This window comes from Sus scrofa, chromosome 11, assembly GCF_000003025.6.
Source record: "Sus scrofa isolate TJ Tabasco breed Duroc chromosome 11, Sscrofa11.1, whole genome shotgun sequence".
NCBI classification, from domain to species: Eukaryota; Metazoa; Chordata; class Mammalia; order Artiodactyla; family Suidae; genus Sus; species Sus scrofa.
In genome coordinates, this window is record NC_010453.5 from 21,229,781 (window position 1) to 21,254,512 (window position 24,732).

General features: G+C 44.8%; 1 protein-coding gene across 1 annotated transcript in view; it reads left to right on the forward strand.

Moving 5' to 3' along the window:
* Positions 4,667–24,732, forward strand: part of CPB2 (carboxypeptidase B2) — a 63,804-nt gene continuing 43,738 nt past the window's right edge. Inside the window, exon 1 of the mRNA XM_001929146.4 lies at positions 4,667–5,406. Within this exon, the coding sequence (XP_001929181.1) occupies positions 5,333–5,406 (74 nt within the window). The 5' untranslated portion in view covers positions 4,667–5,332. The remainder of the gene's footprint in view (positions 5,407–24,732) is intronic.

The window sequence follows — 24,732 nt, forward strand, 5'->3', positions numbered from 1 at the left end:
GGACTTCGGCCGAGCAGACAGCATCTCAGGTGGCCCTGAGAAGCTGCTCAGGGTGACAAGGGAGGCGCTAGGATATATAGGAGTTTTTGCAACACAGAGTAGGTAGCAGGAACAAAAGAGGCCTGGGCTCCCTGAAATCCTCCTTTGACATTCTTTGTTTATCCTTCTTGCCAGCCCAGGGGGCGGTATGTCAGCTCAGATGGCTCTGAAATACTGCCCAAGGGAGAAAGGGGAGATGGATATCAGGATAAGATAAAGGTGAGCATAAGATAAAGGTGCGTGCAGCCACACACACATTTACAAATGGTTGTTGCTGGTCTCCCGAAGGTCACCAGCAGTCACAAGGAGCAGACAGCACCATGAAGGAGTTTAGCATTTTTCTAGATGTGAGGAGACGCAAGAATTGGGCACATACAATCTTCTAAAAACATCTGACTATCTGAAGATCCATTCTTCCAGCTTTCCCAGAGCAGAGAGTGCTTCCCTCGTGACTTGCACCCAGAGCTCTCTGCTCAGGGGGTGCTGCGGGAGGGCAGCTGCAGTGGCTCATGATTTAATCCGCGTCGAGGCTGATGGCAAGAGCCAAACTTCAGTTCACCATCTTAAAAAGCAGAGACACCAATACAAGGAGTAAGGGTTTAGAAAGGGGGATGAAGGGATGAAGTGTTGCAAGAATAGACCTTGCTTGCTTCACGATTTAACCACCCAGCCAACAGGCATTTGCCTCTCCGGGTGCCCAGGAGCCCTGCTGGTGCCACGTGTCTCAGGCTCAGTATTTCTAGCTCAAGTGACGGCGTCAGAACCTGGGACAGAGTTCTCCGCCTTCCAGCCCCAAATCCCCCTCTTCAGTGGCCCCCGAGACCACACCATCGTCCCTCCCTCTCAGAAATGCAAGGGGCCTGCCAACCCTTTGTGCAAACTCTAAAACGGCTTGGTGCTGCATGGATAAACATAAGTGTGTGAGTGTGTGTGTGTGTGGAAGAAACATTTATCAATTATGTGTCTCCCAAACCTCCCAAGATGGTGCTTTAATGGCTGAATGGTTTTGAAAGGAAAACTTGTAAATTGAGCTGCACCTGAACTCATAATAAAATGCCATGGAATGAATTGACTCTCTCAGGGCTTCCCTATCGGGAAGCCTGAGCTGCATAGCTGAGTCCAGGCCAGCCCGGATCACAGAGGCGTCGCCCTTATCCTCAGGCTGAGTGAGGGAGAGGAGGCGAAGCAGCCACTGCTCACTGGGGAGGTTATCTATCCTCTTAGACTCCAGCTTCATTAAGCCAGAGGCTCACGGCTCTTGAAGAAGCACTGGCCCTCTTTTATTTGCTGCCTAATATTCCAAATTGACTGGAGAGCAAACATGCGCATTCGCTGGGTCCCAGGGGGTGTGATTCAATGAGACGGATCCCCCCACCTCACTGCCTTCTGGGACAGTGACCATCACCTAACATTTTGGGAGGAACAGAAGGAGAGGACAGTCGTCCCCAAGGTCACTGTGACCTGCATAAGGTTCCGGGCGGAAAGCACATTGGCCCCATCTGCTCCCTTCCTGGTTTTTCTCTCTCTCTCTCTCTTTTTTTAAATAAGTGGGCCATACTGACCTCCTGTTTTCAGATGATCCCACTGAATTCCCACCACAGCCCCCAGGGGTAGGTTATCCTTAACCTCATTTTTGCAAAGAGGAAACTGCACCTCCAAGAAGCCAAGAGATTTGCCTGTGATTTGAGGTATAGAGTCCATCTGATTAAATGGTTGTGTTCGTCTCTAGCACACACTCTCTCTCTCTCCCTTTTTCTTCATGCAATAAATTCAGCTTTTGTAGTTCCCATTGTGGATCAGCAGGTTAAGAACCCGACTAGTGTCCATGAGGTTGCAGGTTCAATTCCCGGCCTCGCTCAGTGGGTTAAGGATCTGGCATTGCCGTGAGCTGTGGTGTAGGTCACAGACTCATCTCGGATCCTGCGTGGCTGTGGTGTAGGCTGGCAGCTGTAGCTCCAATTTGACCCCTGGCCTGGGAACCTCCACATGCCATGTGTGCACCCTAAAAAGAGAAAAGAAAAAGAAAATAAACTCACATAAAATTGTATAAAAATAAAATAGAATTTGAGGAATTCGGGCTATACACAATTGTGCAACTGCCTCCACAGTCAAACTAGAGAATGTCTCCACCACTCCAAAAACATTCTCCTGTACCTCTTTGTAGGTTAATTCCTTCCTCCAAGCCCCTTGCAACAGCTAACCTCTTTTCTGTCTCTCTAGTTTTACCTTTTAGGGCATCATACAGATGATACAGATATTCATCCAGAGTATATGAATGCCTGCTACACAGCAGCAATAAGGCAAACCGTCAAAATCAGGCACACAATTTGAACACACACACACACACACACACACACACACACGTACATATATACACTTATAGACAATAAGCACAGAAAAGGCTGTCAACATTATTGGTCTTAGAAATTTAAATTAAAGCCAAAACTCGACACCCGGTCTATGATATTTTTGTTGTAGTGGCCCAAACTAATTAGGACAACATATGATTCTATGAAGTTCTAGAACAGGCAAATAAAAAACAAAATCAAGTCAGAACAGCTGTTTTTGGATTGGGGGATAATATGTGGAAATTTTCTGGAGTGACAAAAGTTTTCTGTACCTTGATAGAAGCATGGGTTACTCCAGGATACATATTTTTTGGGGAACTCATCTAGCTATATACTTAATATCTGTGCATTGCATGGCATGGACCTCAGTTTTAAAAAGACACTGCCCCACTGCTGCCTAGGCCTGGTTTATAACAGCAGCTGGTCTGTAAGAGACAAAGGAGTAACTAACTAAACCAGGAGGAACTCAACCAGTAACTAAGTCAAGTCACCTGACTGATGACTGGCTCCTTGAAGGCCACAGTGTGATCCTGGCATAGACGTGAAAAGCCAGTGTAAATGAGGTTCTGGATTAGAAGCCCGGGGCTTCTTGGAGGCGTGTGCAGAATGGAGAGAAGTGAGCAAAGAAAAGGACAACAAAAAGCTTCAAAATGAGCTTATAAACCCTTGCTCCCAGCTGTGGAAGAAATCAAAAGCTAAGAAAGGCAGCCCATAAAAGCAAAGCTCAGAGCATGAAATCACCCCAAACATAATGAAATTTCTAGAGCAGCCTGACACAGACTTTAAAATAAGCATTCTGGGGAGCTCCTGCCATGGCGCAATGGATTAAGAATCCTACTGCAGCAGCTTGGGTCGCTATAGAAGCATGGGTTCCAACTCCGGCCTGGTGCAGTGGGTTAAAGGATCCAGTGTTGCTGCAACTGCAGTATAGGTTGCAGCTGCAGCTCAGATTCAGTCCCTGGCCCGGACACTTCCATATGCCACGGGTGTGGCCATAAAAAGAAAAAACCTACAATGAGGTACCACCTCACACTTGTCAGAATGGCCATTATTATTTTTGTCTTTTTAGGGCCACTCCCGTGGCATATGGAGGTTCCCAGGCTAGGGGTCTAATCGGAGCTGTTGCTGCCGGCGTGCACCACCGCCACAGCAATGCCAGATCCTTAGCCCACTGAGTGAGGCCAGGGATCGAACCTGCAACCTCATGGTTCCTAGTCAGATTCGTTTCCGCTGCGCCACAATGGGAAGTCCAGAATGGCCGTTGTTAATAAGTCTACAAATAACAAGTGCTGGAGAGGATGCGGAGAAAAGGGAATGCTTCCACACTGTTGGTGGGAACATGTGTTGGTTCAACCACTGTGGGAAACGGTGTGGAGTTTCCTCAGAAAACTAAATATTGAACAAACCCCGTGATCCAGCAATCCCATTCCTGGGTATATATCCAGACAAAACTATAATTCAAAAAGATACATGGGCCCCTATGTTCATTGCAGCACTATTCACAATGGCCAAGACATGGAAGCAACCTAGATGTCCATCAAGAGATAAGTGGATTAGGAAGATGTGGTACATATACAATGGAATACGTCTCAGCCATAAAAAAGAACAAAATAAGGCCATTTGCAGCAACACGGATGCATCTAGAGATTTATCATACTAAGTGAAGTAAAGCAAAAAGACAAAGACCGTGTGATATCACTTAGATGTGGAATCTAAAATATGGCACAAATGAAACTATCTGCAAAAGAAAAACAGACTCACAGACCTAGAGAGCAGACTAGGGGTTGCCAAGGGGGAGGGGGAGTGGGATGGACAGGGAGTTGGGGGTTAGTAGATGCACTCTAGCGTGGATGGGCAACGGGGTCCTACTCCATAGCACGGGGAACTACATCCAGTCTCTCGGGATAGACCACTATGGGAAAGAATGTTAAAAAAGAATGTATATATAAGTATAACTGAGGTACTTTGCTGTCCAGCAGAAATTGGCACAACATTGTAAATGAACGGTATCTGAACTGCAAAGAAATGCACTTAGTGGAAATGTAGGGAGAGGACCTGGGCTCCCTTCACATACAGAGGTTGGATGAGGTCTCACACCAGAGCAAATGTTATTTGGTGCTAACTTCAGAATGGCACGAGGTGGGCTTTGATTTAAACAGGGGCTCTATGGTGGCCCTAAATAAACATGACTCGAATCGATCAGTTTTTTTTTTTTTAGGTTGGGACCTGTGGCATGTGGACGTTTCCCTGCCACGGGTCAAATCGGAACTGCAGCTGCCAGTCCATGCCACAGCCACATGGCATGGCCAGGGATCGAACCTGAGTCCTCACGGATACGGGTCGGGGTCGTTCATGCCGAGCCATGATGGGAACTCCCCAGCCAGAATCTTTTACTTCTTCAAAGAGCTCCTGTTCTTTTATGGGTGGACCCCTCCTTCCACATGGACGAGGAAAGCTCTCTTTGCATGGAGATTCTATAATGGTCCAGACTAGCTCTCCTTCCCAGCCCTGTACCAGCAGTCAGTTTTGAAACACTCACCTTCTAGGTCTTCATCTAAGTTGAAAACGTTGAAAAAGACAAAGACCAGGGGAGACCTCAGCTGGACCCTACGGGAGACTCCGCTCTGCATGGGCTGGAATCTACTGATCAGCACTCTATGGCTCTGGTTCAGCAAAGCAGACACGCTTGTGCTGTTTTACCAGTGTTTTTGTCTTGGCCTCATCTTCCCTGAGGAGTTAAATATTTTCTAGAGCGTCTAACCTGAGAACAGCTGTCACCCTGCTTTCTCTTTGGGGGTGGAAGTAGACGAGAAGTCGATGGATCACAGCAAGCAGAGGGAACACGCCATTACATTTTAACCAGTGTGTAAAGACGGCTCTTAGGTCATCGGCTCTCCGGACCCTTCTCTTCAGAGAATTGTGGTTTATAGCAAATCACTGCTGGGATGAAGCTTTATAGCTTTGCAGTCCTGGTAGCCGCCGTTCTCCTCTGTGAGCAGGATGTCTTCGCGTTTCAGAGGTAACCCTGTCGAACCCTAGATGAGCGGGGTCCTTCCTCCCCCTGCTCATTTGCCCCTCGTGAAACCCATTTTGTCCACTGGCCTGGGGGAGGTCAAGGTCAGGTCTTTCTGAAACATTCCATGTTGCCCTTCCAAATGGGAGATTCAGTGCAATAAGGATCTCACTTAAATCCAGGCTCTTTCTTTTCTTTTCTGGCTCTAGTTTTATTACTGAGAAAACTCTGGATGATATGTATATTCAGTGACTATGAAAATGAAAGAAATAGACTCAATTAAAAAAACTAATTATTTACATGTCAATACCACATGGTTTATATTTCTCCTGTCTTCACCTATATGCTACATGGCTATGGATTATTTACTTTTCTCTTGTACATGCAACGTGGGAGGGGGCAGCGGGCAAAGGTATAGATGGATTGGAAAGGAGGTTTGGGTTGTGTCTGGGTGTTCAGCATGGAATAGAAAGGAAGGATAGCTGTGTTTTAAAGAAGAAACACATGGAATTTCCCATTGTGGCTCAGTGGTTAATGAACCCGACTAGTATCCATGAGGTATCGGGTTCGATCCCTGGCCTCACTCAGTGGGTTAAAGATCCAGCGTTGCCATTGCCGTGAGCTGTGGTGTAGGTTGAGGATGCGAGGGCTTGGACCCCGAGTTGCTGTGGCAGCTCTGATTCGACCCCTAGCCTGGGAACCTCCATCTGCTTCGGGTGCAGACCTAAAAAGACAAAAATTAAAAGTAAAGCAATAAAGAAGACACACATGAACATATCTAATTCTTTTTTTTTTTTTTTCTAATTCTCATTTGTCTCTGGAGAGTGGTTCCCTTAGGCTTTTCTACTATAAGCCACTTGAAAGCACACAAAAGAACTCATGCTCTAGCATATACAAAACTTGATGTAAATAGTTCGTCTGTATTGTATGACCGTAATTGATTAGCTCGTCAATATGGGGGTTTTTCAAAATTGATACTGCTTCCTTTTGGAATGATCTTCTCCCTCCCACACACTTTGTTTTGCTTCTGTGATCTTTTTCTCCTCCAAGTTTCTCTGAGACAGATTCCTTACCCTGTGTCAGGGGGAGGCTAAGAGGGAAAGGACGTATCAGGAGCAGGGAAAATTCCACCAAAGCAACTGAACTGAAAGAGCCGTAAGACAGCATTTAAGAAAATAGAGATTGACGTGTGAGCCGGAAGCTGTGTTTGCACATCATTACTAAGCTAATTATAGTCGGTTGATTCTTTGTTGTTCCAGATGGTCGTCAAGGGTCTAGCCACAAATTCCATCACCATGTGACTAGAATTGACATGGGAATCAAATTGCTAGGATAATTGGTGACTTATGTCTCTATGCATTATCCGTAAATCAGATGGCTATGATTTCTAAGGTTCTTGCGAGTTCTAATATCCTATTACTTGATGACTGGCTGTAATTAAGGGTAAAGGAGAGGGGAGGAGAACAACTGATTTCAATGTGTCTAACCTGGCTACTGTAGACAACGGCAGTGTCATTGCCAGAGAGCGAAGGAGGAGGAAGTGCATGATTATTCAGCAAGGGTGATGTCCCTGGCACTGGGCTAGGCACTTAGGAATGTTCCCCTGTTACATTCTCACAATCCTCCACTCCAGGGATCTTTCCCAACACTTTTCAGAGGAGAAAAATCAGCCTCAGGAAGAATAAATCATTGGCCCCCAAATCAAAGAGTACGTGGAGAGTTTGGATTCAACTCCATTTTTGCCTCACTCCAGCCCTTTTCACAGCACAGCACTGCCTCTAAAAATTACAGAAATTAGGAAGAGATCCAATTTGAAGGGCGGTCAGACTTCATCACAGGGAGTTGGCAGAGAAGGCAGCCAGGCTGGAAGGTAGCCGAGAAGAGAGGCCAGGGCTGGAGGGCCAGGTTCAAGGTCCTCCCCTGTGTATGGCAGGTTCAGAAGGTGGCCTCAGTGCCAGCCAGCCCAAGTATCATCACAGCTGGCTGTGTCCAAGCTTAGTGGGCTCCCCTACAAACCACCATCTGGATCATATAGTGAACCTTAAACTTGATGAGATAACCACTAGCAAGATATACAAAAGCTTGACCATGTGGCTGCAAAAATGAATAAGCTTACAAGAGTTCAGTAGGACTAAACGGTATGCAAATAAAGGAAATGCATGGAAAGAAAATAGTAAAGAAATGAATGAGGACAATTCCCTCATGCTTGACTCTTCTATTTTTGGCTTCAGCATGTACTTTGAAGTCTGTTTGATACCTATTCTTTTTTTTTTTTTTTTGTCTTTTGTCTTTTGTTGTTGTTGTTGTTGCTATTTCTTGGGCCACTCCCGCGGCATATGGAGGTTCCCAGGCTAAGGGTCGAATCGGAGCTGTAGCCACCGGCCTACGCCAGAGCCACAGCAACGCGGGATCCGAGCTGCATCTGCGACCTACAGCACAGCTCACGGCAATGCCGGATCGTTAACCCACTGAGCAAGGGCAGGGACCGAACCCGCAACCTCATGGTTCCTAGTCGGATTCGTTAACCACTGCGCCACGACGGAACTCCTGATACCTATTCTTGAAGAGAGGGATGCGACTGTCTATATTATAGTCAAATCATATCATATTGAAGATATTTCATACTTTGTGCATATCGTGATGATCCCCATGTATTAGGGAGGGGGTACCACAGCTTCGTGGGCAGAAGCAGATCTGATTCCTAGGTCCCATTCCTCCCCTAGAAATAAAATCACAAACTCTTCTTTCTGTGAGTAAAAATAATTTTTTTTTTCCACCAAATGTTTCTGAGCATTGCCTTTCCAGGAATTGCCTATTACTGAAGCTAAAAGAAAAAAATCTAATTTTATTCAGGGTGACAGACGTTGATGAATTATTTTCTGGGGGCAAAAAAGATGACGCCTCCTACAAAGAGCTGAGGGCCTGGCTTTTTCCTAAAGCTGTTCTGTTACTGTTTTCTGTCCTGATCATTTTCCTAATACCTCTTTGTGTTCAGGCACTCTCTTAGTGGCTGATTGATAGGTGCATTTTGATAGATCTCATCCGTAAAAACACCCTGGAACAAGAACAAAACAAGTTTTAAAGGCATAAATACCATATGCCAAAGAGAAAGGCAACCAAAAAAAAAAAAAAAAGTCTCTGTATTCACTTGCTTTTAAAGGCCAAATACCATAAAGGGTAAATGTAAATTACTAGCGAGAATCTTATAAACAGTCACCAATTGCATTGCTCTGATTACCGAAGCGCAGCCAGTCAGCGAGGCTATTTATTTGGAAAGAGGACATGAGAAAAAGTAGGAAGGAGGAAAAGGAATTGGAGGATGGAGGAGGGCTGAGGATAGAGGGCTTTTGAATTAATAGACCAGGAAGTGTTCCTTCTGTTGACTTCATATACTATCAGCCACCTGGAGACAAGCATATTGGCTTTCGCTTAGCTCCCACTGATTATGTATTATTTTCATCTTAGAGAACGGGGTACTAGTGCCTTTAAAATGCTGCAATGCATACAACAAAATGCAGCCTTGGGCTATGTTCCATTGTTCGGAGGCATCTCACCAGCTTTTTAAATTCAAAAATAGTCTTTCAGAGCAAGTGTGAACCGTCCACCAGAGCAGGGGACAGAGCTTGATGAGCATAATCATGTTCTTAGAGGGGAAGCAGCGGAGGAAATGCTGCCTGGGTATTAAAGGCTCAGGAGCCGGGGAGCTGAGGAGCAACCTCAGGTCTGCCATTTATCAGTCATGCGGTCCTAAGCAATCGGAGTCTCTTTGAGCCTCGGTTTCCTTTTTGTTTAAGGTGACTTGTTGTTTCACTGTGCTTGTGCTTTTCACTCTGTTTTTGATGCAGTCTCACCACCCCCATCCCCACCCCAAATAGTTATTGGGTAAATGCTGTAACTCTATCCCTTTAGAGATGTCATCAAAACTCGTCTTTATTTTTCATCTTCCATTGCCCCAACATATTCTATGTGGCAAAGCAATCTTCCTCCGCTCTTGCATGGAAAGTTAGAGAATTCCGTGGCTTTCTCACCTGCTCTTAAGTAACTGGTAGTCCTTTGGGTCATGCTGAAAAGCAAACCTCAATTCAGAAGCTAGAATGTCAAGTCCAACCAAGACATTATTCAAAGATCTCAATCTTGGCAGGAAAGTGACTCCTTACACACACACCCACACACCCCCACACACCCCTGACTCCTTTTCCCGTTAGTCCTTTCCTTGGATTTTAACTTAGAGATTTCTAAGATTCCCTTGCTGGGCAATTCTCCAGACCAGGATAGAGGTGTCTCTTTCTAGGTGGTCACTTGGGGCTCCATCTTTCATTTTAAGAATCTTGCCTTCACCTGGGCTCTGGCTGCTGTGACACATATTGGATGGCATCTGAGCTCTAACTATACAACATGAAGGGGTTATCCTTTTGATTTTAATGACTAGTTAATTGCAGGCCAGCCTCAGGAGGTTTAATCAGGAACAAGTCAGGCACCTGTCCTTGTGTGGATAAAATTGAGGAAAAAGGCTTAGATTCACCCATTATCTTCCCTGCTAGGCTGACTTAAAGGATGTAACACCTGCGTGGGGACTTGGGAACACTTGCTGCAAAGAAACATCTTCAGGAATCCTTCCCCTCGCTCCCCTTAGATCCGGGGACCCCCCCTCTTGCCTCCCACTCCCCAAACGATGTCCCCCTGCCTGGGTCAGGGGGCTCTTCCCAGCTCAGGTTCCTCCTTTCAACGATGGCACTGAATTTGGTGCAAGGAAGACAGGCTTTTATCAACGGGCAGAAAATGGGAACAGGGAGCTCATGCTCTGAGGGCAGCTCCTCCCCCGTCAAGGGAGGGAAGTCAGGGAATTTCAGGCTTAGGAGGCAGACAGGTCCCCAGCGAGGGAGGGGGCGGAGATTTCCAGGGGCAGCCAGGCATGCGCAGTCTTCCATGCTCCTTTGCACAGGGCACACGTTGTGCCAGCAGAGTACAAATTCCCAGCTCAAGGCAGAGATCTTAGCCAGCTGATGAAGCAAGGGTAACTCTAGACACCTCCAGGTTTCATCCAGCGTAGGCATGTTCCTGTGCTCCAGTCAGAGCCGGCCCGCGGAGGGTGACTGCTGTCTAGCTCTCCAAGCACAGCTGCAAAGCCTCTCTTGCCGACACCAGGTACTTTTGAAACAAACGCAAGGATAAATCGAGGCAAGGAAAGCAGTGACCCTTAGCCTACTTTGCCCGAGATCTTGGATCTAGCTGGTTCAGTCTGGTTTTGTTGTGGGCCTCTGCGGCACCCTGTTGACAAAACACAACTAACCTGCATGGTTAAAACCAGTTTTTGTGCCTGGGGCCAGGACGGCATAATATCAGACTGACCCCGGGGCGCATTATTTGATTCTGTGGTGTTGGCACTTTAGTCAAACTTGAGAAAGGAAGAGTCCATCTCGCCACGATTTGAACTTGGACATATTATTGTATTTTATGGTAAATGTATATCCACATTTCCTAACTCACTTTTTATATTTCCTTTTTTTTTTTTTCTCCTTAAGAAAGATCTGTTTGGATCACACATTTTTTACCTTTACATTTTCTTTCTCCTTCTGTTGACTAACTTTGGTACTTGCTTGTCCTTTAACGCATGAGAAAAACACCCAAGCATCTCATCTTCTAGTCAACCCAGAACTTGCTTTATGTGGAATTGAATAATGCCTCTATTTGAATAATGAAGAACTTGTTGCTTTGTAAGGTATTGTATTTCATTGTGAGCTTAACTTGCTAGGAAATTCATTCTAAAATTACATTGATAGAATTATACAAATCCCCCTTCCTTTTTAAAAAAATCGAGTATAGTTGATTTACAAGATTGTGTTAGTTTTAGATGTATAGCAAAGTAATTTGTTATACATATTTTTTCATATTGTTTTCCATTATAGGTTATTAAAGATATTGAATATAGTTTCCTGTGCTATATAGTAAATCTTTGTTGCTTATCTATTTTATACATAGTAGTGTGTATGTGTTAATCTCATCCTCATCATTTATCCCACCTATCTCCCTCTTTCCCCTTTGGTAACCACAATTTTGCTATGTCTTCAAGTCTGCTTGTGTTTTGTAAATAAATTCATCAATATAATTTTTTAGATTCCAGATATAAATGATTTTATATAACGTCTTTCTCTGACTTACTTCACTCAATATGATAATCTTTAGGTCCACCCATGTTGCTGCAAATGGCAATATTTCATTCTTTTTTTTTATCTTTTTGCCTTTTCCAGGGCTGCTCCCATGGCATATGGATGTTCCCAGGCCAGGGGTCCAGTCGGAGCTGTAGCTGCCAGTCTATGCCAGAGCCATAGCAACATGGGATCCAAGCCTCGTCTGCGACCCACACCACAGCTCACAGCAGTGCTGAATCCTTAACCCACTGAGCAAGGGCAGGGATCAAACCCACAACCTCATGGTTCCTAGTCAGATTAGTTAACCACTGAGCCACAATGGGAACTCCCAGTATTTCATTCTTTTTTGGGGCCGAATAATATTCCATTTTATATATGTACCACATCTTCTTTATCCACTCCTCTGTTGATGGACATTTAGGTTGCTTCCACATCTTGGCTATTGTAAACAGTGCTGCTGTGAACATTGGGATGCATGTATATTTTTGAATTAGAGTTTTCAACTTTTCCAGTTATATGCCCAGGAGTAGGATCATATGATAACTCTATTTTTATTTTCTTAAGGGAAACCTCATACTCTTTTCCATAGTGATTGAACCAATTTATACTCCCACCAACAGTGTAGGAAGGTTCCCTTTTCCCCATACCCTTGCTAGCATTTATTATTTGTAGACTTTCATAAGAGCCATTCTGACTGGTGTGAGGTGATACCTTGTTGTAGTTTTGATTTGCGTTTCTCTAGTAATTAGCAATATTGAGTGTTGAAGAAAATTAATCAGTTGATCTAAGAAAGAAATGGAAAATTTTATTTGAGCCAAATTAAGGATTATTACCCCAGACAGCATCTCAAGAACTCCAAGAACTATTCCACCCATTCAAAATCAAGGCACAGTTAATATAAGCTTTTTGAGACAGAAGGCTATACATTAAATGACGTATTATTGACAGTTTACGCAATCTATATCTAAGTGTCATCGAGCTCCTTACAAAATCAAAAAGGAATCTTTTAAGTTATCCTCTTGTTGGTGCTAAGAGAACATTGCTCTTTATGGTTGAGCGGGTGTTTCTTCCAGTCAGGATAGTTTGGTTGATGCACAGTACAGATACACAATGCACAGTAGGGGGGAGAAGAGGCCAGAGGACAAAGAAAATCTTTTTTTTTTTTTTTTTTTTTTGTCTTTTTTAGGGCCGCACCCATGGCATATGGAGGTTCCCCGGCTAGGGGTCTAATTGGAGCTGTAGCCACCAGCCTACACCACAGCCACAGCAATGCCAGATCCAAGCTGCATCTGCAACCTGCACCACAGCTCACGGCAATGCCAGATCCTTAACCCACTGAGTAGGCCAGGGATCGAACCTGCATCCTCATGGATGCTAGTCAGATTCATTTCCACTGACCCACTAAGGGAACTCCCAAAGAAAATCTTTAATTTTTCTTGTCTTGCCATAAGATATGAGTTTTATTTCCTATGAACATCTTTTCATATGCTTGCTGGCCATCTGTACATCTTTGAAAAAATGTCTATTCAGGTTTTCTCCCCTTTCTTTGATTGGGTTGTTTATTTATTTATTTACTTATTTATTTGCTTTTGCTTTTTAGGGCCGCACCTGTGGCATATGGAGGTTCCCAGGCTAGGGATCAAATTGGAGCTTCAGCTGCCAGCCCATGCCACAGCCACAGCAACGTGGGGATCTGAGCCAACCAAGTCTGCGAACTACACCACAGCTCCCTGCAACACCAGATCCCTGACCCACTGAGGGTCAAACCCGCGTCCTCATGGATAGGATTCGCGTCTGCTGCGCCACAACAGGAACTCTCTGGGCTGTTTTTTGTTTTTTTTTTTTTTTTTTTTTTTTTTGACATTGAGTTGTCAGGTGCATGGTTTGCAAATATTTTTCTCCCATTCTATTGGCTGTATTTTCATCTTGTTGATAGTTTTGTTTGCTGTGCAAAAACTGTTAAGTTTGATTAGGTCCCATTTTTTTTGTCTTTACCTTTCTTTCTTTTGCCTTGAGAGAGTGATCTAAGAAAATATTGCTGTCATTTATATCAGAGAGGGTTTTTCCTATGTTCTCTTCTTGGAGTTTTGTAGTGTCATGTCTTATATGTAAGCCTTTAAGCCATTTTCAGTTTAGTTTTATATATGGTGTGAGGTGTTTTAACTTCATTGATTTACATGGGGCTGTCCAGCTTTCCCAGCACCACTTGCTGACTAGGCTGCCTTTTCTCCACTGTATATTTATGCCTCCTTTGTCAAAGATTAACTTATCATAGGTGTGTGGGTTTATTTCTGGGCCTTGTCTTCTATTCCATTGACCTGTATGGCTGTTTTTGTGACAGCACCAGGCTGTTTTGATTACTATAACTTTGTAGTATTGTCTGAAACCTGGAAGGATGATGCCTCCAGCTTTGTTCTTTTTCCTTAAGATAAATCCTCACTTTGCTTTGAAAGAACTCTTTGAGTTTGTCACTCTTTTGCTCAAATTCCCAAAATGGTACCCAGTTTTTAAGACCCTCAATGATCAAGTCCTAGGCCACCCATTTATCCAGCTCCTATATCCTGGTACATCCCAGCATAAGCCCATATTCCTGGCCACCTGGGTCACGTGCCAGTCCTTGAGCTCCGATTTTGTTTTTCCACTTACGCACCAGCGCTTATACCACTTCCTCTCTAATTCACTTACCAAAGTTTTACCTGTCTTATCTGGCCATCCACTTGCTATTCACCTTTCAAATCCTATCGCAATAGCCCAGCTCAGAATGTCTCCATTCTAGGACAAAAGTCACTTCTGACTTTATATTCTTGTAGGAGAGTATTTTTACTGCTCATAAGGTACTTGTCATGGTTTATGTCACATAAAGTAGGCATTTGTATCTGCTGCAGGTTAGTTTCCCCAGGAGGCAGATTCTAAGATAGAGATAGGGAGTTTGATGGACAGATATCTCAGGATCAGCATTTGTGGAGAAATGAGCAGAGGAGGAACTGAACTGTGATGCAGTCACAACAAAGGCCTCAGCTGTACCTACGGGGAGCCCTGAAAGCTGGGTTGTCCTTGCAGAGTTGTCCGAAGTTGGGGCAACAGAGTTGGCATTTATGACCCCTGCTTATTAGTCATCGGGTGTGGAGTCACCCGGAAGAGGATGACGGCCCTCTGCAGTCAAGCGAAAGTCCTGGTAAAGGGCATGACTGAGAGCTGCCAGCGCTCACAGAAGCTGGGGAAATGAATGTTCACTCCTGGATGAAGATCCAGGCTCAAAACATGGCATCTCCTGGAGACCAGCCCTTGTACCCCTTTGGGGTTCCCATTGGTCTCTTCGCCTGAAGGATTCATACAGAAGGAACTTTTGGGGGTTAACTCTAGCCCTCCACAGCTATGGCTAGTCTTGAGATGGTACCCAGTACTCAGCATCCCCCTTCTCTGTCATCTGTTCCGGTTTCCCCTCTCTAGCACCTGTCCTGGTCCAGGTGGCTTACTTGCTGGGATGACCCAGACCTTCAACCTCAAGGGTCCAAGCCCACAGTTACAGTGGCCTCTTGGGTCATGGCTACTACACTCATCTACACGCATCAGTGTTGGACAAGAGAGTCTCACAGAAAGCCTAAGCGTATCATCTGCATGTCAAATGCATTCTTCCCTGCACCTTGACAGTGTGAGATCAGCCCCCAGTGTCCTCTGATGACCGAGATCAACTACTCTGTCCAGCATGATAATACCTCGCCTCCCACATGATCTGTTAGCACAAGGAAATGAAATTGACTGGGTAGCAGCAATGGCTTTCAGTTTAGTGGGACTCCTCCTATGTCTTGTGGAAGTTTTTCTCCTCTGGAAACCAGAACTTTTAAACTTACAGAGCCCATATTTGTAGACTAAAAGTACATACTCCCCAGGTGGAGCTCTTGGAATGGTGGTAAATGGAGCTGATGGCTCCAGCTTGTTTCCTGAAACCATGTCTTCTATCCAGTGAGGACGTAGCATCATAGAATGACTTTTGATTTAAAGTAAAAACAAACAGACAAACAAGAAACAGAGTTCCCATCGTGGCACAGTGGAAAGGAACCTGACTAGGAAGCATGAGGTTGCAGGTTCAATCCCTGGCCTCGCTCAGTGGGTTAAGGATCTGGCGTTGCCGTGAGCTGTGGTGTAGGTCGCAGACACAGCTTGGATCTGGCGTGGCTGTGGCTGTGGCCAGCAGCTGTAGCTCTGATTCAATCCCTAAACTGGGAACCTCCATATGCCGTGGGTGTGGCCCTAAAAAGCAAAACAAAACAAACAAACAAAAAGAAGTAGATACTGGAGGATGTTGCTCCTTTCCAAACCAGCGCCTCAGCTGATGCTTCAACAAGTCATACTAGTTACTGTTTTAGGCTAGCAGCTTTTCAGTGGTGTGAAATGTGATAAGCCCAGTGGATCTCACTGTTATGTATCCATTTCTGCTCCTTCCTTATTGTGTAGTAGATCCCTTGATCTGATACAGTGTTGGGGGGATTTGTTGTCAGTAGATCAAACACTGTGTATAGTCCTGGTACGTCGATGCTGGCGGAGACCTTGTTGGCAAGAGAGGCAAACCCAGACCCAGGGTAGAAGGGGACTGATGTAGTCAGTTTGTCACCAAGTTTTGTGTGATCTCAAGACATGCTGCTGGTTGATGGGCTCCCTTTTTCCCTCTTTTGCCTCAAGCTGGACATTTGGCAGCAGCTGAATCTCGATCAGTCTTGCTGAGTAGAAGTCCATGCTGCTGGACTGCAATTTCTACTGCAGCTTCATTCCGGTCATCATGGCTATTCTGTTCATGTGCCCTTTGTGCCAGCACAGGGGTGGTGGTTGACAGAGGCTGGCTGACATTTTATTTACACAGTTGTCTGGTGCCTATTCTGTTGTGGCTGCTCCCTGCTAGGCGTTGCCATATGAGACAAAGATCCTCACGCCTTCTTCCTACTCCCATAGTTCCATCTACACGCCTTTTCCACGGAGCTCTTTGTCCCCAGTCTGCCAGTATTTCCTTCTCCAGGAAATGGGGAGGGGACAAGAGGAGACTGGGGTGCCATGAACCGTGATCCACATGAAGCCCCAGTGGAGGAGAAAGGGAAGGAAGGAAAGTGGAAGGTCTGAGATTGTTGTGCACCTTCTAGGAAAGTTTTCACAAAGCTGAGAGATAGTCCTTGACCAGTGTCATCCATCAGAAGTGTCTTCATCTTCCAGAAATGAGCCTGCCCAAGTATCTTCACTGTGATCAGTTATCTGTTGGGCGAAGCCAGGGGGAAACATGGCCTTAGCGCTACCTTAGGGGCAGATTTTCAGCACAGACTCTGCGCCTTCCCTCAACTGCACATCTTTCAGCGGGGAGCTGAGAGGCAACCATAAGCCTCCACTCGCCGGTCCTCTATAGGTGACAAGCGTTGGTATGAGTCGAAAGAGGAGCACTGGTCCAACAGCAGTGGATGACACAAGGGCCACCTGCTCATGCGCCTCACATGTGTCCCCTGGCCCTGATCATGTGTGGTCTCAGATGGACCACATGACTTGCCAGTGGGCCCGCCCAACCTCAGGACCTGAAGAATGTATTCATTTCCTATTGCTGCTGCCACAAATTACTGCAAAATTATGGTTTAAAAACCTCACAAATTTCTTGTCTTACACGTCTTAGTTCAGAAATTAAAAATGGGTCTCACTGGACTAAAATCAAGGTGTTACCCAGGGCTGCGTCCTTTCTTGGAGGGGAGAGTCCCCTTCTCCTTGCTTTTTTCTAGCTTCTGGAGGCCACCCTCAATCTGTGGTCTACTGTCCCTTCATCTTCAAAGCCAGCAGAGGCAAAGCGAGTCCTTTTCACACTGAATCACTCTGACCCCTTCTTCAGTGAAATCTTCCTCTGCCTCACTCTCTACCATCCTTCTCTGTCTTTAAGGATCTTTGTCAGGAGTTCCCATCATAGTGCAATGGTTAACGAATCCGACTAGGAACCATGAGATTGTGGGTTCGATCCCTGCCCTCGCTCCATGGGTTAAGGATCCAGCATTGCCGTGAGCTGTGGTGTAGGTCACAGATGCGGTTTGGATCCTGCGTGGCTGTGGCTGTGGCATAGGCCAGCGGCTGCAGCTCCGATTGGACCCCTAGCCTGGGAACCTCCATATGCCACGGGAGTGGCCCTAGAAAAAGGCAAAAAGACAAAAAAAAATTATTCTGCCTACTGCAGTGAGTGTGACAGACCCAGATTATGAAGGGGGAGACTGAGACTGCCACTCGAGTCCTCGTCCCATGGTCAAGCATTCCATCTCTCCCAGGGCCCAGTGGCATGCTGGGAACTGTTTTTTGAAAGGTGCATAATTCTTCACTGCAGATGGTATGGCCCTGTTCTAGGTGTCTAAATTGTGATTATTTTGTTGAGACTTTTTTTTTTTTTTGTCTTTTTACGGCCGCACACACTGCATATGGAGGTTCCCAGGCTATGTGTTAAATTGGAGCTGCAGCTGCCAGCCTACCCCACCGCCACAGCCATAGCCACACCAGATCTAAGCCATGTCTGCAACCTACACCACAACTCATGGCAATGACGGATACTTAACCCACTGAGCGAGGCCAGGGATTGAACCTGCATCCTCATGGATACTAGTTGGGTTCATTAACCACTGAGCCACGATGGGAGCTCCTGCAGTCAGCTTCTTAACCCACTGAGTGAGGCCAGGGATCAAACCTGGATCCTCATGGATACCAGTCAGATTTGTTTCCACTGAGCCATGACAGGAACTCCTGTGTTGAGACATTTTAAAGCCTCCAGAAAACATCTTTTCCCAGCACAAAATGCTCCCAAACCCATACAGTCCGCCAAGTCATGTGGTCCGAGTGGCAGGGCTTTTTGTACCACCAGCTGAACAGTTTCTGCTCTGGGCCTCTCACAAGGATGGTATCTTTCAAGTCACCCACTATATTGGCTGAAGCATTATTTCCAAGTGAGGCATAGCCAGGACCCCCAGGACATAACAGGTATTGTGTTCCCTTTGTCACGGGAGGTAAAAGATGCAATTATTTATCTTTTTTTTTAATTAATTGATGTACAATATTATTAGTTTAAGGTGGACAACATAGTGGTTCATTTTTTTTTTTTTCCTGTTTTTTAGGACCATACGTGCAGCATGTGGAAGTTCCCAGGCTAGGGGTCCAATTGGAGCTGCAGCCACTGGCCTACACCAGAGCCATAGCAACACAGGATCTGAGCCATGTCTGCAAACTACACCACAGCTCACGGCAATGCCAGATCCTTAACCCACTGAGCGAGGCCAGGAAAAGAAGCTGGGTCCTCATGAATACTCGTCAGGTTTTTTGCCTCTGAGCCACGACGGGAACTCATGATTCAATGTAGTTATAGATTATACTCCACTTAAAGTTATTTAAAAATATTGGCTACATTCCCTGGGCTGTACAATATATCTTTGAGCTTATTTATTTTATATGTAGTAGTTTGTACCTCAGTCTTCTACCCGTATCTTGCCTCCGATTCCCTGATGGGAACCACTAGTTTGTTCTCTAAATTGAGCCTGTTTCTATTTTGTTATATTCATTTGTCGTTTTTGTTGTTGTTTGTTTTTTAGATTCCACATATAAGCAATAACTTACAGTATTTGTCTTTCCTGTCTGACTTGTTTCACTTAGCATAATACCCTCCAGGTCCATCCATGGTGTTGCAGAGGGCAAAATTTCATTTTTTTTTTTTTCCCCTTTTTGCCTTTTCTAGATCCGCTCCTGCAGCATATGGAGGTTCCCAGGCTAGGGGTCAAATCGGAGCTGTAGCCACCAGCCTATGCCAGAGCCACAGCAACATGGGATCCGAGCCGCGTCTGTGACCTACGGCACAGCTCACGGCAACGCCGGATCCTCAACCCACTGAGCCAGGCTAGGGATCGAACCCGCAATCTCATGGTTCCTAGTCGGATTTGCTAACCACTGCGCCACGACAGGAATTCCCATTCTTTTTTTTTTTTTTTTTTTTTTTTTATGGCTAAGTAATATTTTGCAGGGGATTTTCCAGCCCATCTCAGACTACTAGACACTTAACCTTTTCTCAATGGGGCGGGTCCCTGGCTCTTTGTAGTATTTATTTCCCACTTTGGGAGCACGTGTTTCTTTTAAAACTTTTTTTTTATTATAGTTGACTTATAATGTTCTATCAAAATTTCTGCTGCACAACAAAGTGACCCAACCATACATATATATGTGTGTGTGTGTGTACACATTCTTTTTCTCAGATTATCCTCCATCATATTCATGTGTCTTACCAAGACCTCCAGTGTTCTAGCCATTTCTTGCTCCTCTGATCCAAGAGTCACGTGATGTCCTATAGTGACTGCAACAGCCAGACAGGCTAGTTCCCTTTGGACCATATTATGACAGACCGTGGGAAAGTTATTATTATTATTTTTTTTTTTTTTTTTTGTCTGTCCCACGGCATACGGAGATCCTGGGCCAGGGATCAGATCTGAGCTGCATCCATGAGCTAAGCTGGCTCCTTAACCAGCTGCGCTGGGCTGGGCATGGCAACCACATCCCAGGGCTCCCAAGATGCTGCCCGTCCTGTTGTGCCACAGCGGGAGCTCCGGGAAAGTCAAGTTGAAGCAAGACTATAAATATATTTAGTATCTGTCCTGAGGCAGTGCAAACTGTTTCTGATGCTTTTTTCTGATAGGGATGGCCAGTCCAATAGCTGAATCCCACACACCAGAGGCTCTGCCCAGCCAATGCTACACTGAGCACAGCAGCTACAATGGGGACTCCTCCATGGTCAAGTTTGTCCACTGCCATCCAATAGGATCCATCTAGCTTTTGTGGGAGACAGACTTGTCAATTAAAGGTGAACTTGATAAGAGCCACCATTCCTGCATATTTAAGGATGATATCTTTATGAGTGGCCCTAAATCTGCCATTTCCCCCCAGAATGCATTTTTTTTTTTGGTACATTTTTTAAATTGGCTGGGGGGTGGACAGTTTCACTTTTCGTGTTTTTTTGCCAGATAGCTCTTACTTTACAGGCGAGGAACCATTTTGGGTGTTCTGCCAACGACTGAGTTGGTCCACTTCAGTTATACATTTGGGGAGTAGGAGAAAATCATGGGGAGACCCACAGGCCTGGGGCACCCAGTATGAGCTGAACTTAGACTAAGACTCTGGATCTTCCGGTTTCAGTGTCACCCTGCATCCCCCAGACCTCAGCCAGGCTGAGGGTTCATCTTTCCCCAGTGGGCAGAGTTACCTGAGCAAATGGTCAGAGGTTCCTTTGGCAAAGGACTGAGGGAGTTGTGATCATGTACCCTGTCTATACTCCTGCAGGGTCTTTCTTTGTGGGGACCTGACTCCTCCTTCAGGCAAAGGATTCTAGACTAAGAACTGCACAGGTCTGGGCCTTGGGCAGTGGTCGAGGGTTTTGCCTGGGGAGGCTGTACTCAGCCATTCTCATCTCGCCCGGACTTGTTTTGATTGTAAAGATTGAGCAATACCTTTATTGGCAGCTGACTCTCTTGCCCCTAAGAACTCGGTGTTCTCTTAACTCACTAGGGTTTTCCAAAGGCCATGTCCCTCTGGCTACCACTCTGACCTTGTGGCTCTTACTATCATTGTGTCCAGCCTGCTACTCCTGGTTAAGTACACCCACCTGGCTTTGGTTGCAAAGCTCTCCCATCACCCCCATTGCTGTTGGGAGCTCTGTTCTGTCATGTCATCTCCAACCATCAGCCCTCAGAATCGACTCCCACCTGCCCTCCTGGCCTCCAAAGCAGCATCTAGGGTTAAGTCATGATATGATCCAGCTGTGGAAGGGCTGAGTATGCTCACGAAGAAAAAGGACGTGGAGTTCCTTTGTGGCTCAGCGGGTTCAGGATCCAGTGTTGCCACTGTTGTGGCTCTGGTTGTGGCTGGGGTCAGTCCCTAACCTGGGAACTTCCACATGCTGTGGGCACAGCCAAAGAACCCCAAACAAACCAAAGAACACAAAAACAAACAAATAGGACTTTATCCCTAAAGAAATACTCTTGCCTGTGATATAGGATTTGACCTTCTGGTTAGATCCTTGCAGGGTGGTGCTGACTGCTTCTAGGATGGTGCTTGGAAGCTTGGAGAAAATAATGGCCTGCATTAAATGAACTAGAAATGTCAAAACGACTGTGGCCGATGGTAAAAGGTGGTGGGGTGGGGATCAAAAAATTCCTAGGGCAAGGGGTTTTCTGTCTTGACTCAGTGGTAATCAGCCCGACTAGTAGCCAGGAGGATGTGGGTTCGATCCCTGGCCATGCTCAGTGGGTTACGGATCTGGCATTGCGATGGCTGTGGTGTAGGCCAGCAGCAACAGTTCCGATTCAACCTCTAGCCTGGGAACTTCTGTATGCTGTGGGTGTGGCCCTAAAAAGACTACACTAACAGAAAATTCCTAGGGTGGAATGTGCTAGAATAAAAATACGACAAAGGGCTAGAAAACCCACCAGTAACTACGCCCCACTGATGGGCTCAGAGGACATTTGAAAACAATGAAAGGGTCACCAGTGTTGTGAAAAGATTGGTAGTTGCTTTTCACACAATAGCTTTCCAAAATAGTTTTTTTCCGATTAAATAAAATAGGTTCTTTTTGGTTATAAAAAGTAAATAATGTGGAACAGCACAAAATCAGGGAAACACTGAAATTTCATCATCCTGAGAAAATTTTATTAACATTTTGGTGGTTATTCTTTTCATGCATTTCTCTATGGATTTATAAATATCTGGGTGTAATATCACATTAGCCGAATATCATATCTTGTAGCAGAGGCATAGAGATTTTCTTTTGAAAACAAACTTACTTGTTTCCTGCCCTCACCAACCCAGTCCTTCAATTGCCATTTATTCTCCACCATCCAAATCATTGTTAACAATGGGCTGTTTATTTATTCATATTTTTCTCTTGCTTTTAACACTTATAATTTTCCTTTATCTAACTTATTTTTCTACAAAAGTGGGATATTTCATAGATTTCTCCACTTGATTCTTTTCACTCGTAATGCATCATGTAAATCTCCCCCAAGTTAACTATTTTAAATATAACTCATTCTTTGTAATGGCTACAGAACATTCTAGAATGTGGAGACACCATTAACATTCAATTCTATATTGATAAGTATTCATATGGTTTCCAGTTATTGCTGCTATGAATAATCCTGTAATACTTATCCTTGAATATATATCCTTAAGCACTAGCTGAATAATTTATGCTTCAACTATACTAGGGAACTGACATAAAATTTCTAAATCTGTTGTTTCTGTGAATGCCTCTTTCTCTCTTTTGATAATCAAGTCTCCCCAGGTTTATTTCCAGAATGAAGAATATTTTAATCGTACTTTCCAAAATAAACTATCCTCTACCCTGCTGTCAAAATCATTCTTAAAAATCACAAGTCAGGAGTGCCCATCATGGCTAAGCAGAAACTAATCGGACTAATATCCATGAGGATGCAGGTTTGATCCCTGGCCTCGCTCAGTGGTTTAAGGATCCTGCATTGGTGTGAGCTGTGGTGTAGGTTGCAGACACAACTCTGATCTGGCATTGCTGTGGCTGTGGCATAGGCCTGCAGCTACAGCTCTGATTTGACCCCTAACCTTCAGCCCTAAAAAGACAAAAAAAAAAAAAAAAAAAAAAAAAGTCACGAGTCAAATTATGTCACTTTCCTAGCAGTTCACTCCCTGCTATATAAAGACCAAATTTCCCAGCATGCATCAGAAAACTTCTCTCTGCAAGAACTTACACAAGGTTCAAGTTCATTTCTGTTTGCTACCATTCTTTTCCTGCCCTGAACCATCTACATCCTACACTTGCCAAAAATAAACAACTTGCCATTTCCCCAACACTGCCTCTTTGTCTTCTGCTCTTCTGCCTACATGCTGCTTACCGACCCAGTTCTCGCTCCCATGGTGCTTTTGTTAATGATGACAGCAGAAGTTATTGTAACCTTTTGAGTTTCTAGAGCTCTTGGTACACGCCTTTATTTTTATTTTTATTTTATTTTTTTTGTCTTTTTGCTATTTCTTTGGGCTGCTTCCGCGGCATATGGAGGTTCCCAGGCTAGCGGTCGAATCGGAGCTGTAGTCACCGGCCTACGCCAGAGCCACAGCAACGCAGGATCCGAGCCGCGTCTGCAACCTACACCATAGCTCACGGCAACGCCGGATCGTTAACCCACGGAGCAATCTCAGGGACCGAACCGGCAACCTCATGGTTCCTAGTCGGATTCGTTAACCACTGCGCCACAACGGGAACTCCTGTATTTCTCTTCTTTTTAAAAAAATTTGTTAGAGTATCGTTGACTTAACAACGTTATGTTAGTTTCCTGTGTACAGCAAAGTGAATCGGTTCTATGTGTACACAATACTTTCTTTTTCAGCTTCTTTTCCTATAGTCCCTCACCCTGCTGCTTCTGTTCCACCTTTATCCAAATCTCTATCACTTGCAAAAATGGATGAAGAGCTGCAAGTATGAACATTTACTGTGAGATTCTTTCCTCTCTGATTAAGTGGTATGTGAAAATAAAGTAGGTCCATGTTGGTTCATATTAATCTATTACCTTGGGCTTTGCAAGAATCACTAAGCATTTTTCAACCTGGCAAGCTTTGCAAGGCAGAAAGAAATACAACAAAACAAAGGTGAGAAAACAAATTAAACCAAGTGTCAGCTAAAACAACAAAAAACCTCTATTAATGTAATTTTCCACATTAAGAGATTAAACCAGAAAAGCCTTAGGCTCATCTCCTAAAAACATATGAAAAAATCCACATCCATCTGTGATTAAAAATTCATATCAGTCAGTAGAAGGAAATTTCTTTAACCTGATAAAAGGCACCCACAAAACCCTACAAGCATTCTAAGTGAGATGTTAGAACGTTTTCCTTAAAAATTATGAATCATGTATTTTATTTCTTCTTTTATTCAATGCTGTACTGAAGGTCCTAACCAATACAATAAATGAAGAAAGAAAAAAGAAAAGGAAAGAAAAGAAAAAGAAAAAAAGAAGGAAGGAAAGAAAGAAAGGTGTTCTCGTTGTGGCACAGTGGTTAACGAATCCAGCTAGGAACCAGGAGGTTGTGGGTTCAATCACTGGCCTCACTCAGTGGGTTAAGGATCCGGAGTTGCTGTGAGCTGTGGTGTATGTAGGTCACAGATGTGGCTTGGATCTGG